The sequence below is a fragment of the Eschscholzia californica genome, unplaced genomic scaffold (genome assembly GCF_041429995.1).
Source record: "Eschscholzia californica isolate CP2 unplaced genomic scaffold, dmEscCali1.0.p SCAF_2, whole genome shotgun sequence".
Lineage (NCBI taxonomy): Eukaryota > Viridiplantae > Streptophyta > Magnoliopsida > Ranunculales > Papaveraceae > Eschscholzia > Eschscholzia californica.
Genome location: NW_028238309.1, coordinates 33,549,721 through 33,566,166, shown reverse-complemented (window position 1 = coordinate 33,566,166; position 16,446 = coordinate 33,549,721). Strand labels below are relative to the sequence as shown.

Genomic DNA, 16,446 nt, shown 5'->3' with positions numbered 1-16,446 from the left:
GTAGAGAGAGAAATTCGAGTGAGATATTCTCATGATCAGTAGAACATAGATGGCTCTCAATCAAAGGAGATATCTTATTTACAGTATACAAAGAGGAGATTTGGTAAGAAGATTGTAGAGAGAGAAATGTAAAACAGTGGCTTCTTCTTCTTCTCTCTATATATATATATATATCATCTCTTAAACAGAGAAGGATGCATCTTCTCTTGGGGGCTGAAATCATCAATTAAGCTCTGTTCTTCATCCTTCTCTTAGAGCTTCAAGAAAATTATAGAGAGAGAAAAGAAGGAGAAGAACATAGTATATATTTTATAGGGAGTAAACTGATCTTTGTTTCTTCTCTGGATTTTCTTGGAGTATATATTTTATAGAGAGAAATATCAAAACAGAGTGCTTTCTTTTCTTGTTATTTTATGAGAAGGTAGAGATTGAGATGATAGCACTTTCATGTTGGTTTCATCACACCAACCAATAGAAACACTAATCCCTTGATCTTTGAATCTCATGCTTGTTACAAGATACATGAGTAGGAATAAAGAAAATTAAGATAAAAATATATGTACCTTTCTCCATTGTAGTAGATGGTTTATTTAATCTTTATCTTCAACTTTCTTCTCTTCTTTCAATCTTTAACCTTCTTGCTTCTATATGAGATGGAGTAAAGTAAGTAGAGATGAAGAAGACTCTTTTCTCTTTCTCTTCTCTAGCTCTCTAAGTGATGGACAAGAACTAGACTTTCTAGAGCAAGAGCCCCCAGCCTTCTTTCTCTAAACTCCATCTCTATTTATACAAGTCTCTAATCCATCATAGAGTTTGTATAAGAAGCTACATGGGTGGCAAGTGTCCCTTAATGTGCCACTTGGTGTAGACACAAGACAAGTGTCCTCTTATGTGTCAAACAACAAGCCATTTGGTGTAGACACAAGACAAGTGTCCTCTTATGTGTCAACCAACAAGCCATTAGGTGTAGACACAAGACAAGTGTCTTCTTATGTGTCAAACAACAAGCCATTAGGTGTAGACACAAGACAAGTGTCTTCTTATGTGTCAAACAACAAGCCATTTGGTGTAGACACAAGACAAGTGTCCTCTTATGTGTCAACCAACAAGCCATTAGGTGTAGACACAAGACAAGTGTCCTCTTATGTATCAACCAACAAGCCATTAGGTGTAGACACAAGACAAGTGTCCTCTCAAGCTTATAGATTATCTTGGATTGAGTTTTCTTAAGCCCACTCCTTTATGGGCCTTGATTGTATGGGACATATAGGTATGGGCCTTGTACTTTCTCTATTTTGCATAGAGGACACTTAAAATGTACAAGCCCATCTTACATTCTCCCACTTGGCCGATACAATCTAAGGCAAAACAAAATAGATTTATTTTTAATAAAATTGGTTTTTCGAAAGACTCGATTAAGGGCTTAAGACTAAGAAAACAGACATGCGCGCATTTTTAACAAAACGTCTCAATCCATATCTAGTACATCATAATATCATCAATAAGAAAGTTGTTAATGCGAGTCATGGCGGTTACACGTCTTAAAACGACACGTTTCCTTCCATGTACCACAACACAACAACCCACCTATCATGATCATCATTAGGAGTATAGTTACAAATCTATATACATAACTAGATTTGCTTCAATTCAGCTAGAAATCTTATCAAGACAATTTCTATCTTGCTAAGACTATTCTTGTTGCTTTTCAACTCATTTTCAATTATGTGCATATATGAGTAAACAAGAATTTAGAAACATAGTATCACGAGATCTCAAAAGTGTTTATAGAAACTTTATGCTTATTCAATCCATATCATTATAAGGATTACTAAGACCCATTGTTGCAACATGTTCCTTAAATGTCTTAGTGTTCAAACCCTTAGTTAATGGATCGGCTACCATAAGCATAGTACTAACATGTTCTATAATCACTGTATGTTTCCGAACCTCCTCTTTAACGATAAGATATTTGAGTTCGAGGTGTTTGCTTCCCCTTGAGCTCGAATACTTGTCATTCTTAGAGAAGTATACTGCGGCGTTGTTATCACAATAAATTCTCAACGGCTTGTCTATAGTGTCGACGGTTCCAAGCCCTGAGATAAAATTCCGCAGCCATAAAGCATGAATCGTGGCTTCATAACATGCCACGAACTCAGCCTCCATAGTGCACGACGCATATATGTTTTGCTTAATGCTTCTCCAGGATATGGCTCCACCTGCTAAAAGAAACACATATCCTGAAGTAGACTTTCTGCTATCAGCACATCCAGCAAAATCAGAGTCTGAGTAACCCTTTACTTCCAGTTTATCAGTTCTTCTGAAAATAAGCTTATAATCTTTGGTTCCTTGCAAGTACCGCATCACCCTCTTTGCAGCTTTCCAGTGAGCCATTCCTGGGTTACTTTGGTAACGTCCAAGCATACCCACTATAAAGCTAATATCAGGACGGGTACAAATCTGAGCATACATAAGGCTCCCTACGGCTGAGGCATAAGGAATATTTCCCATTCCTTTCTTTTCAAGATCATTTTGTGGGCATTGCATGAGATTGAATTTATCCCCTTTCATTATTGGTGTTTCGATTGGTGAACACTCTTTCATGCCAAATCTCTCTAGAACTCTTTCGATATACTTCTTCTGAGACAATCCTTGTTTGCGATCTCGGAAAATTTCAATTCCGATAACAAAGTTTGCCTCATCCATGTCTTTCATTTCAAAGTTCATAGAGAGAAATTTCTTGGTGTCATATAATAAACCAAGATCATTAGTGGCAAGAAGAATATCATCCACGTACAAAACCAAATATATGAACTTACTCCCACTAGCCTTCTGGTATATACATTGGTCAACAATGTTATCTTTAAATCCGAAAGCTGTAATGGTATCATTAAACTTAAGGAACCATTGTCGGGAGGCTTGCTTAAGTCCATATATTGATTTATTAAGCTTACACACCATATGTTCCATCCCTGCTTCTGAGTAGCCTTCTGGCTGCTCCATGTAGACCTCTTCATCTAAACTCCCATTCAGAAAAGCTGTTTTGACATCCATTTGATGAAGCTCTAGATCATAATGAACCACCAAAGCCATAATGATTCTAAAGGAGTCCTTTCTAGATACAGGCGAAAATGTATCATGATAATCGATGCCCTCTTTCTGAGTGAAACCCTTTGCAACAAGTCTGGCCTTATATCGTTCAATTTTGCCCTTAGAGTCGAGTTTAGTCTTAAAGACCCATTTACACCCGATTTTCTTACACCCTTCAGGCAATTGAACTAGATCCCAAACATTGTTCTGTTTCATCGATTTCAACTCTTCATTTATTGCATCAATCCACTTAGAAGAATCATCACTTTCAATTGCTTGTGAAAATGAAACTGGGTCTTCTTTACTCGTTCCAATGTCGTATTCAGATTCCTAAAGGTACACCAAATAATCAGGCGAGATAGCAGGCTTTCTTATTCTCTGAGACCTGCGTAGCTCTAATGGATTATGAGGTTGTGGGTCAGTCATTTGTTGTTCAGCATCATCAGTGTGATGACACCCAATAGGAACAACAATCTTCTCAGAGTGTAAGGGAATAGGAACTGCTACCCTTACTTCTTCAATAACCACATTTCGTGGTTCAGGACTCCCACTAGTCTCAAAATCCTCCAGGAATCTAGCATTACCAGTTTCAACAATTCGAGTTGTATGGTTAGGACAATAAAATCTATACCCTTTGGATTTATCAGGGTATCCAATAAAGAATCCACTGACTGTTCTTGAATCCAATTTCTTTTCATTTGGGTTATAAATCCTAGCTTCCGCTGCGCAACCCCAAACATGCAAATGTCTCAAACTGGGTTTCCTTCCAGTCCACAACTCAAATGGAGTTTTCGGAACTGACTTACTAGGAACTCGGTTTAAGACATATACAGCCGTCTTAAGAGCATCTCCCCACATCATAACGGGTAGAGTAGAACTAGATATCATGCTCCTAACCATATCCATTAATGTTCGATTATGTCTTTCAGCAACACCATTCTGCTGCGGCGTTCCAGGCATTGAATATTGTGCACAAATGCCAAGCTTTTCAAGGAGTTTGGCAAATGGACCGGGATGTTGACCCGATTCATCGTATCTGCCATAATATTCACCACCCCTATCCGATCTGATGATTTTCACTTTTCTTTCTAGTTGCCTTTCAACTTCAGTGATAAATACCTCAGCTACACTTACCGCTTGAGATTTATCATGCAACAAATATATGTATCCATAACGTGAAAAATCACCTATAAAGGTGATAAAATATTTCTCTCCACCAATAGAAGAAGTGGAGAAAGGTCCACAAATATCGGTATGAATGATCTCAAGAAGATTTCTGCTTCTTGTGGCTCCTTTCTTGGTGTGTGTTGTTGTTTTTCCTTTTATACAATCAACACATGTCCCAAAATCAGTGAAGTCTAGGTTCGTAAGAATCCCATCCTTCACTAATCTCACCATTCTTTCTTTCGAGACATGTCCCAATCTTTTATGCCACAAGTTAGCAGAATTTTCTTTAATCCTATTACGTTTAATTCCAAAATTAACATTATAATGCAGGGTTAAAAGAGTTTTTGCAAACTGATCATCAAGACTGATTTTATAAAGTTTACCACTTACAATACCAGAACCCACAACCGAAGAGTTTTTAACAAGATCAAAACGCTGGTTACCTAAATTCAAAAAGTACCCCAAAAGATCTAATTGAAACATAGATATCAAATTTCGAGACATCGAAGGAACAAAAAGAGTATCAGCCAAGTCCAAAATGTAACCAGTTTTTAAAACCAAACGATAAGTGCCTATAGCTAAAACTTCAGAAGGGGACTCGTTTCCCATTAAAATAAAACGCTCAGTCGGACTTGGGGTTCTGCTTGTAAGGAATCCCTGCATTATTTTGGAAATATGAATATTAGCGCCAGTATCAATCCACCAAGTATTAGAAGGAACTTCAATAAGATTTGATTCGAAATTTGTTAGAGCTAAAAGCTCACCTTTCTTTTCAAACCAAGCCTTACGTTTTGGACAGTCAGCTAGAAAATGTCCTTTCTTTCTACAGAAATGACATTTCCATTTAACCTTCTTCTGAATATGGCCCTGAGATACTTGAGCAGGTCCATCATACTTTGGTGAATTAATTTTCTTTCCTTTCTTTGGCTTCCATTTATTTTTCTTTACTTCTTGAGAGACCATATGAACTGAAAAACTTTCTTGTTGCTTAAGCCTTGTCTCCTCTTGAACTAACATACTTGAGAGTTCATTTACATTCCATTGTTCTTTCAGTGAATTATAATTCATTTGGAATGTACCATACTGAGGAGGCAAGGAGTTCAAAATAAAGCGAACAATGAAAGGTTCATCCACGTTCATACCAAGTCCTTTCAACTTTGCTGCAATGCTTGTCATTTCTATAATATGCTCTTGCATTCCCTTAGTACCATTAAACTTCATGGTAGTTAGTTGAGCCATTAATGTGCCCGCTAAAGACTTATCAGCAGCACAAAATCTTTCCTCAATTGCCTTGATGAATTCCTTAGCATCATCAATTTGAGGAAGAGAAGACTTTATGTTGCTCGCAATTGTCATTCGCATAAACATTAGGCTTAATCTGTTCGATCTTTCCCAGGCCTCAAACAAGTTCTTTTCATCAACACTTCTAGAGACAGTAAGAGCAGTGGGTTTATCATACAATAATGAGCGATCCAAGTCAAGAACACCTAAGGTGAATCTGACATGTTCACTCCATTCAGAAAAGTTTGAGCTTGTGAGCATGGGAACAGATGCAGCTTGCGAATGAAGTGATATAGGAGCTGAAACTGCAAACATCAACCATCACATTATATTATAAGCAACTAATAAAAATATTAGGATCGATAGCAAATTATCCTATAAACAAAAATGGCACCATCATAATTCATCCTTTGGGACTAAATTAAGACATACGTGCAAACAACACAAGTGATCATCATTAATCATTCATTTATTGTATCATCTAACCACAAAAAGGTTTGTCACCTTTGGGCAACACAAACCAAGTTGGTTAAGTCATACAATACCACACATCGATTAATTATTGTAATTCATCTTTGGACAAATCATAAGACAATAATAATCGACCAATTAATTAATGATGTCATAACATTTCATGCATAAGACTATAATGAACTATAACATATGTGTTTCTCTACTCCATAGATTGCTTTGGCAATCTTTCATAATGGTTAAACACATAATTTATTGTTCACTAAGATCTTATTTATTTAAATAAATCATGAGTCACACTAAATACAAACACTAAGGTATTTAATTAATCACACATACTCATGTTTCTTTAATTATGTATTCATGTGCATAGGAGTAGTAGCAAGTATGTAAGAACTATGACCGTTAATTAGTTCTCACCATGCAACCAATAATTACCAAACATTGGTTTAACCTTATTCATATCTTCACAAATTTTTATTATATTACTTAATTTCAAAGTAATAAAATAATGAACTACTATGACATAACTTGCCTCCACCTTTCTCCATGAAGAAAATAATACATGAATACACATATTAACACTTAATTGCAAATCTCTACAAGCAATTAAGGATCTACCGGAAAACATTTCTCCGATCACCGGAAAACCACTCCGGTCACAGAAAAAATTATAGAGATGTATTTTCCATAAATAACCATAATATACACATGCATGAACTTCTTATACATAATAGTAACTCATGCTTGTATACTAACATCTCTCTAAATAAGATCATATCTAAATCATGCATGCAACTATAAATCTATATAAATAACTACTCTCCTTTCAAGAACAAACATGAGATTCATCAACCATGGGCTCTGATACCACATGATAGCACTTTCATGTTGGTTTCATCACACCAACCAATAGAAACATTAATCCCTTGATCTTTGAATCTCATGCTTGTTACAAGATACATGAGTAGGAATAAAGAAAATTAAGATAAAAATATATGTACCTTTCTCCATTGTAGTAGATGGTTTATTTAATCTTTATCTTCAACTTTCTTCTCTTCTTTCAATCTTTAACCTTCTTGCTTCTATATGAGATGGAGTAAAGTAAGTAGAGATGAAGAAGACTCTTTTCTCTTTCTCTTCTCTAGCTCTCTAAGTGATGGACAAGAACTAGACTTTCTAGAGCAAGAGCCCCTAGCCTTCTTTCTCTAAACTCCATCTCTATTTATACAAGTCTCTAATCCATCATAGAGTTTGTATAAGAAGCTACATGGGTGGCAAGTGTCCCTTAATGTGCCACTTGGTGTAGACACAAGACAAGTGTCCTCTTATGTGTCAAACAACAAGCCATTTGGTGTAGACACAAGACAAGTGTCCTCTTATGTGTCAACCAACAAGCCATTAGGTGTAGACACAAGACAAGTGTCTTCTTATGTGTCAAACAACAAGCCATTTGGTGTAGACAGAAGACAAGTGTCTTCTTATGTGTCAAACAACAAGCCATTTGGTGTAGACACAAGACAAGTGTCCTCTTATGTGTCAACCAACAAGCCATTAGGTGTAGACACAAGACAAGTGTCCTCTTATGTGTCAACCAACAAGTCATTAGGTGTAGACACAAGACAAGTGTCCTCTCAAGCTTATAGATTATCTTGGATTGAGTTTTCTTAAGCCCACTCCTTTATGGGCCTTGATTGTATGGGACATATAGGTACGGGCCTTGTACTTTCTCTATTTTGCATAGAGGACACGTAAAATGTACAAGCCCATCTTACATGAGAGAGGATTGTAAAGAGAGAAAGAGTTGATTCATTGAATTTACAGAGATCACTATAAGAGATAATTCATCATATGTTATTTTTATTTTCCATTTTCTTCATCTTTTTCTTTTCTTTGTGAGAGATAAAAGAGAGTGAAGAGAGTGAACATAGAGAAGAGGGAAGATATTTGTACTATTGATATTTCTTTGTGAGAGAGAATCTCTTCATCAACTATCCATCTCATTCCTCATAATCATGGAAGCTTAACATTGGGTGATATCTACCTTACTTATCTTTTGCTTTTAATTTTTATAATGAGATTCTTTCTGATGAGTTTGATTAGCTAAATCTCTTTATCTATGGTGTTTGATGAAATCCATGTTGTTATTTACTTTTTAGGTGTGATTAAATTCGAGTCAAGTAATCCTTTGGTCGTTCATGTCTAACTTGCGTTATTCTTGATTATTGATTAGTTCCTTCATTATTCATCTTTCTTAAGTTGATATTCCATGCTTAGAATAAAAATGCTTTGATGGATTATACTTCTTAGTTGATGCATAATAATCGAGTAATTAGTATATAGGGAATGATGCATGTATCTTTAGTTTTTATCGTTTTAAGGAAGATATCTTCCGGACTTTAGACCATTCATGTTTTAAAGCCAGTGTAATAAAAGTAACTCGTTGACTCATTAGTTCACCTTTAGAGTTGTTCCGTGGATAGATTCTGAACCCATAAATCATCCCCCCATTTGAGTTCATCTTTTTATTCGTTTTAATATTTTGTTATTTTATCACCAAAAACGATTTCAGAAACAAAACCGTGTAACTTCTAAGTCTTAGAATAGATTGACTTAGTCTCTGAGGAACGAACCGGTCTTATCGAAACTATTACTTGACGCCCGTATACTTGCTGGTGGTGACCTATTTAGGGTAACCTTCTAGGCCCATCAGAGGGATGGTTCCTTATGTTAGGAGAATTAAATATGCCAATTTTGGCTGGGTTTGGACGTCATCTCTTTAGGGAATTGAGAAAATATCAACTAGTTGCTATTTTCGATAATTTTTCTAAATCTTATTCTAAAGGGTGTTTTAGGAAATCTAAAAGGAGGTGAATTCTCATTAGGGTTCTATATAAACACTCTTAGGGCAGAGAATAAGGTGTGGAATTTCTCTCTAAGCTTTCTTACTCTACCACATCAAGTAGAGAGGAGAAAGTGAGCTAATTCCCAAGCTATCTTCTAGTCAAGCAAGAAGAAGGTCTTCTTATTATCAAACCATCATTGGAGTGCTAGAAAGCTTTTAAAGAGGGAGATTAAATACACCGTTCGGTGTCCCAAGTAGAGGAGCTACGTTTTGAAGCTTCTAGTATTCTTTATTCTATTCAACTAGTTCGAAGAGAATATCGTTTAAGGTAATCAACTATCTCCTAATTAGTTAATCTCTAGTTTTGCATGATGATCTGGGGGTTACTAGTGTTAGACATTAGATGTCGTTATCCGCTATAAACACTAGTTAAGGGTAAAATACCCAACACTATGAAGGAGAATCTCCACAGCGTCCCCCTATCCAAGAGGATTAACCTTTCCGGTATTTTTCCGTGATATCTCATCTGATGTAGATTGAGGCAAATGCTAGGACCTTAAACGATTTAGTGTCTTCATCTATCATTAGGAAATCTCCAAATGTTTCTCCTATGTCACGGAAGACCTCCTCATTCCACAAGTTAAACGGAAGCCCAAAAATCTTCAGGTGAACTTTGCACATGGATAGGTTTACCTGGTTACACTCCGGGTGCCAGCGTCGGAAAAACATCCTCTCGTACTAAGACAGTTGGATCTCGCCAAGATCCAGCAGAGGCTTGGTGTCGTGCTTCGTCTTTATCACCGCTCGAACCCTGTGGAATGGAATCAAGGAAACCTCGTCTGTCTTCAAAATTGTCCTGATTTGGTCTTCCACGCTTCCCCAATCATCTATTATGTATGTTGCTTCCACTAGCATCGTGTCTTCCCAGTTGATCGTACCATTCGGAGTAAGCCTGGGTAATTGATGATTTACCGATCTGCTTTTATTGTTAGGTACGGTCTATCGGAAAGCTGAGATGGTTTGCTCTTCAGAAGGGTTGATTTATAGGAGGTTGCTTGATTGCGAGGGTTAGAGGGAAGTCTTATTACCTTACGTGCATTAATGATCTTCACCGGAAAAACTTCTGAGTCTTTGACACATGTCCCCGCTAGTGGGGTTTGCGTCTCTGATTGGTTGCTCCTGTGGCGGGAATGATGAAAGTGGTTGAGGGTGGATTTGAATGACGAAGAAGATAAACCGATGGGTTTATGTAGGGTATCTATCTTGGAGGGAATAGGGATAAACGCACTCCTAATCGAGGATTCCTCTGATCGGTTACCTATAGGCTGCGTGATGATCTGCCGTTTAGAATTGTCCTATATTTAAGAGAGAATGGTAGTGTTCGATCAAGATGATCAGCCATAATCTCCCAATATTTCCCATTGTCACCCGCCGGGAAACATAACGAGTTCCGGGCATTTTCCTTGTCCCCTGTCCGATATACTCTGATGCACGGACCAAAGTTGTTCTCCCTTATCTCCCAAAACCATACTGACCTATTATCCCTACACCTACCTCTCGCCATCTTGTCCTCCCTATCAGAAAACTTGTCGGCTTTTGAACGTACGAAACAGGCTAAGACAAAAACACCTTCCACCTATAAGTTGCATGACCATTCCAAAGAGTTGCCTATCTCTCGAACCCTAGTGAATTTCTGGTTCATCTTCTCGAACCAGAATACCTTTCTCTCCACCTCCACTGAAAACGCTACTACTTCCTCTGTTATCTTATTTGTTTGACCAAAGATGCCACCTCTTTCTTCTCCAGTCTACCTTTTCTTGTTTCCTGGATTTACATTAGATTCGACCTGTTATTAGATTGCAAGATAAGAATTTTTATGCAAATATTTCTTTTATCCAATACCCAAGATAAAAAGAAAAGAAAGAAGAGATAAAAAAATCCTTTAACAAGAGGTAAGTTGAGCATGGTGATCCTTCATTTTACTCTTGTGCCTCATTCTCTCTCGCACTTCACTGATTGGGGAAGTCAAACGGCATTCCGAATGGGCATGTTTTACTTCACCAAATATAGGGACCAACATAGAAATTTCTGTTATTCATCTAAAATCCCCAAATCTAGGTTAAAAAAATCAAATAACTATAAATAAATTGGTTTATACTCACTAAGGTGAAATTCGTGCTCACAGAAAAGCTTGGCCCCAGATTTCTCCCCATTCAAAGACTGAGCACAAAATCGTTGAAAATCAAATTCCATGAATGCTTTCCGTACAACATAAATTTTTTATATAACAAAAATATTTAAGATTATAAACTCAAATAAAAATGTAGTTAACAAAATCAAAGACCCTTAATACATGAACCAGCACAACAATGTAGTTAACAAAATCAAGGACCCTTAATACATGAACTAGCACAACAAGTCATAATAAATCATGAGTCAAGACTCTGGGATTTAGATCATATCCCATTTTTTTTTTTTTTTTGTTGAGGAGATCATATCCCTCGTTGTAATCCTAATTCCCTAAAAGGGACAATATTAATGAAGTTAAGCTTTTATTTCAAAACAAAGAAAAACAAAATCAAAGGTCCAAAATAAGAATTTTCTTAAGGTAGAGAGGTAGTGGAGAATATGACCATAATTATTGGGTCTAGATGAAAATTTCGAGAGATGAAAAATAGTGGAGAAAAAAACTATGCCGTATAGAGTCTGAAGACTGAGCGTCCTTTGCCAATATCCAAAGGACCACTCACTTCCCCCTTCCTTCATTTCTGCTCTCTCTATTTAGCTCCTCTCCATCTGCTGATCCACTCAAACATTAAAACCCTAATCTTGTTCCCCTCTGTGCTATCGGATCCGATCATGGCTCAGTTAGCTTTAACTCAGGTCAGTTTCAATCTCTTTCCGGATGACTTTCCCTTTGTTTTTCAATCTTTTCTGTTTATGTCGATTTTAATTTGACTTTATTGCCTTTTAGTACTAATTTTTCAATTAGTTCTATCTGTTTGTATGAACTAATTTTGGGTTTTGATTTTCTTGTAGGCTACTGCTGTTAATGTTTCAGTTGGAATTGATTCATCTCTCAAGTTATCAGGATTTAAGGTTTTACTTTATTACTCTTAATTCAAAGAATAATCGTTTGTATTTGGTGGTGGATTTTATAGTATTGTATATGTTAAATTCACAATTATGTGATAATCAAATAGATAAATTGAAATAGTTGACATGATAATTTAGGGTAGTTCAGTTGAAGATCCCCTCCATATCTCGACCTACATTCACGAAGAAATTCATTATGTACTAGCTGTTAGATTAGTAAATTAAACTTAAAAAAAATCTCAAATTACTAACTATGAAAGCAATTTCTACTTGATTGCATGGTAGGTGGGACGGGTTAAAAGATTTGGGAAGTAAGAGAAATTAAATTTGAAGATTAGCGAGCTTGTTAGTTTCTAATTTACTCTAGGATTGTTTTTCGAGTTTATAATGATCTCATGCTTAAGTTTTATGGTTTATCGTTTTTCACTTGTTTGGGTCATACTGTGCTTATTAAGTTCCTATTTAGTTCATATCAAAATATTATTTCCGTATTAATTATTGAGTTGTTTTCTGTTGAATCCTACCTCAAAGATGACGTGCCTGTGTACTTTTCAGAGATCCAATTTGAAGTTTCAAGATAAATCATGGGGTTCTGGTTTTGCTATCAACTTGAAGACCAAAAACTACGGGAGATCAGGAAATGGGTACAAGGTTTGCATGTCTGTACAACAAGCTAGTATGCCGAAGGTTGCAGTTTCACCTTTGGAACTAGAGAATGCTAAAGAACCTCCACTCAATCTTCACAAGCCAAAGGAACCTTATACAGCAACCATTGTTTCTGTGGAAAGGATTGTTGGTTCAAAAGCTCCTGGAGAGACTTGCCACATTGTAATTGATCATGGTGGTAATGTCCCGTATTGGGAAGGACAGAGTTATGGTATTATTCCTCCTGTAAGTAATTTTATACTTGTTAGACATGATATAGTCCTAAATAAAATTCCTATGAAATGCCTTATATCAATGAACTTATCTGAGAGGTGTTGAGATTGTTGTTTTTTTTACATTCTTCACTAGTTGACTTAGTTGTTATGATGGTTTTATTAAAAATTTGTCTAACTTCTTTCGTATTTTTTGTAGGGCGAAAACCCTAAGAAACCAGGGAATCCCCACAATGTCCGCCTTTACTCTATTGCATCAACTAGGTATGGTGATTCTTTTGACGGAAAAACAGCTAGTTTATGTGTTCGCCGTGCCGTTTATTATGATCCTGAGACTGGAAAGGAGGACCCATCCAAAAATGGGGTCTGCAGCAACTTTCTTTGCGACTCAAAGCCCGGAGACAAAGTAAAAGTGGCAGGTATAACTTTAAGCATTAAAATTAGGAAAGTTATTATGTCCATCAATGTATCACGTGAAGATAGATATATAATGTGTTATACGAAATAGAATTAGTCAAAGGTATTGTGGATCTATGTATCACGTGAAGATAGATATATAATACGAAATACTTACTACTGACCTAGACGATGGCATCCTTAAACACTATTTGATTAACATACTACTGTAGAGCATGTAACTCAATCAGAATCATTTTATTTGCATCTATACCTCGTGGAAATGCTTGGGCTTCCTTTCTTTAGTTCAAATATATCAAATTAGATGATCTTTGCTAAATGTACCTTTTAATCTAAGTTTGATCTTATGTGACAGGCCCATCTGGTAAGATTATGCTTTTGCCTGAGGATGATCCAAATGCCACCCACATCATGATTGCCACTGGAACTGGTGTAGCCCCTTACAGAGGATATCTCCGACGAATGTTCATGGAATCTGTCCCCAACTATAAGTTTGGTGGTCTGGCTTGGCTCTTCCTTGGAGTAGCCAACTCTGACAGTCTCCTCTACGATGATGAGTTCTCCAGTTACCTCAAAGACTACCCAGACAACTTCCGCTTCGATAGAGCCCTCAGTAGAGAACAGAAGAACAAGAACGGAGGAAAGATGTACGTTCAAGACAAGATCGAAGAATACAGTGACGAGATCTTCAAGCTCTTAGATGGAGGTGCTCACATTTACTTCTGTGGGTTGAAAGGTATGATGCCCGGGATCCAAGATACACTAAAAAGGGTAGCTGAGGAGAGAGGTGAGAGCTGGGAAACAAAACTCTCACAACTCAAGAAGAATAAGCAATGGCATGTAGAGGTCTACTAAAAGCCTAAGTGGTGCATAATGCTGGGACCGGGCAACTTGATTTATCAGAGCTAGTAATGTATTTGCGTTGTTTATTTGATAGCTCTGCTACTTAATTCATCAGCTATTGGAGCCTCATTTGTGATGTTTCTAGTTTTCTGTACTTGTTAGTATTCAGTTTAACTTCAATAGGTTAGTCAATGTGAGATTCCAGGGATTTAATAATGGAAACTTGCATCCCTTGTTTGCTTCTGCTTCTACTTGTCTTCAACTTTTACCACCAGCCTTGATTATTTCACGGAGTGTCTCCGAACGAATCGCAGAAATAAAATGGATTTGCTTCTCCACAATAATATTGAAGAAACTTGATTCACATTCAAGTGATTATATAAGTATTCTGTTTACCTGAGTAGAAGAACGAAGTTGCCATACATTCGTCTTGGGACTGACTGATTTGTTGTTGAAGAGAGTTTTTGTGATATTGAAGAATGTTTAGCACTCTTAAGGTTCATTCTGTTTTGTGGAATTGGCCTTGGAAGTTTCAATTTTTTTTTTGTTGAAAGTTGGAAGTTTCAATTGGGTGGTACATAATGAAAGTTTGGTAGATTTTATGATGGAATTTGACAGGTGGAGATTTAACAGCCAATAGGGTGGTAGCATTTATGTCCACACCATAATCACTTGGTGGAGGAGATGTTGAACCAATGGAGAGAAAATTCATCTGGATCCATCAAAGTCACTACAACTTTAATTCAAAGATAGAAAGCTTTAGACTATGAGAAGAAAAGTGGAAGCCATAACAAGATAGATCTTAGGGGAAAAAAAATCAAGTTAGGAAATGGATAAGATTTAATAAATCATATGGAAACTCACTGTATACCCGATAGGCCAGAATGTTTTTGATGTGGGGGTACAATTAAGTCCAAAGAAATAACAAATTTACCCATAGTTTTTCACTTAAAATATCTCTCCAATCACAATTTTGGAATCTCATATATATAGTATAATTAGTTTATGAAGAATTTAAAGAAAATATCTAAGTTTAATATGTTGCATACTTTTAACTAATTTAAATAAGACGAGAACAGAAAAATAAAAATCAGATTTTGTGTTCTTTTGATGTCACGATTAAGAAAAAAGACGAGAATGTAGCGACTTTAGAAAAATATTTGACTGCTAAAATTTATAGTTTTTGTGTCTTATTTGTTTCCTATTGAGTCGGAATTAGGATTTGAATAAGTGTATGCAGGTGGAGAGAAGTTAATTTTGAATCAAACATAAACAAACAATTAAGAATTAGGGTTTTAAAGTAACTTTATTGGTTTCCACGGTGAATGAGCAGTTAGTATTTTCTTATTTTTAAGGAATGAAAAGATATTTCATCAAAAAAAAAAAAAAAGGAATGAAAAGGTAGTTGGTTTCAGGGGCGGAGCTAGGATTTCGTTCTAGGCAGGGCTGGTTTAAGTAGTTTGCATAATAAAATTATATTCAAAGGCAGCTTCCAAAAGATAGTGTCATTTTTTATGCAATTACAATTGCTAACTACGTTTAATCAATTTACACTACGATAATTTTTTATTTATTTTCCAAAATGAACTTTAGCTTGATTGAGTTATAGTATTCTACACTACAAAAAATCAAGATCCTACTGTGTCTTATATCTTTTTAAGGAGGGGGTGGATTTTATTTCCTTTTTCGGAACAAGAAAACGGCATACACCAGCTAAATACATCTTTATCTCGTACTCTGTGATAAATTGCGTCCACGGAAAATTATATATCAAATGAGATAGGTACACCATGAAGATGAAATAAACACAAATGTCATAAACACACACATAACATACAGCGGTTATCTCATAGACGTGGCTAAAAATTTGGTAAACATATTAAGCTATTATCTACAAAGAAGGAAAATTCTGCCTAAGAGGAAGAGAGAAAGATGAAGTGAAAGAAAGATAAATAAATAAATAAATAAATAAAAGATGCAACAATAACAAAAAAAAAGTAAAATACAAAATAATAAGCATAAAAAGTGGGGGCAAAAATTTTTTTTTGATACATTTGAGTGTCAAAACGACAGTTCGATACGAATTAAGGGCAAAATAAGAATGGCGTTGTAAATTGAGGGCCAAAAACTCATGGTTGTGGGATTTGAACCACTAACCTTCTGTGCGCAAGGCATCTGATTCACCATCCGGGCTACCACTAGCAAGTAATGAAATCTTGGTGCGGAACTATTAGAAGTTAACCCAGGCTATAGCCTGGGTTAGTCTTCACATAGATCCGGCTCTGGTTGGTTTGTTACATGAACGGTAATTAATTTTTTTTCCTTTTGAGACATCGAATACTTTCTACGTTAGTCGTT

The 16,446-nt window shown here is 36.2% G+C and overlaps 2 protein-coding genes across 2 annotated transcripts; one reads left to right on the top strand and one right to left on the bottom strand.

Annotated features, from left to right (window-relative positions):
- Positions 1-4,598: 4,598 nt before the first annotated feature.
- On the bottom strand, positions 4,599-7,209 carry LOC147557475 (uncharacterized). The gene is made up of 3 exons (XM_086658322.1): positions 7,014-7,209; positions 5,022-5,843; positions 4,599-4,914 (listed from the first exon to the last, which is right to left on the bottom strand). Exons 1-3 carry the CDS (start codon positions 7,021-7,023, stop codon positions 4,880-4,882), a joined length of 867 nt encoding a protein of 288 aa, XP_086514448.1. The 5' UTR covers positions 7,024-7,209; the 3' UTR covers positions 4,599-4,879.
- Positions 7,210-11,494: 4,285 nt separating this feature from the next.
- On the top strand, positions 11,495-14,331 carry LOC147557474 (ferredoxin--NADP reductase, root isozyme, chloroplastic-like). The gene is made up of 5 exons (XM_086658323.1): positions 11,495-11,737; positions 11,894-11,953; positions 12,506-12,841; positions 13,028-13,247; positions 13,601-14,331. The coding sequence occupies exons 1-5, from the start codon at positions 11,714-11,716 to the stop codon at positions 14,098-14,100; spliced, it is 1,140 nt and encodes a 379-aa protein (XP_086514449.1). The 5' UTR covers positions 11,495-11,713; the 3' UTR covers positions 14,101-14,331.
- The last annotated feature ends 2,115 nt before the right edge of the window (positions 14,332-16,446 follow it).

Excerpts from the sequence above, each read along its gene's own strand:
- LOC147557475 (XM_086658322.1), bottom strand. Across the intron at positions 4,915-5,021 it reads GGCTTGGTTTGAAAAGAAAG|GGATTCCTTACAAGCAGAAC; the intron begins GTGAGCTTTTAG and ends AAAATAATGCAG.
- LOC147557474 (XM_086658323.1), top strand. The coding sequence starts at position 11,714 with ATGGCTCAGTTAGCTTTAACTCAG. Across the intron at positions 11,738-11,893 it reads CTCAGTTAGCTTTAACTCAG|GCTACTGCTGTTAATGTTTC; the intron begins GTCAGTTTCAAT and ends ATTTTCTTGTAG. Across the intron at positions 12,842-13,027 it reads GTTATGGTATTATTCCTCCT|GGCGAAAACCCTAAGAAACC; the intron begins GTAAGTAATTTT and ends TATTTTTTGTAG.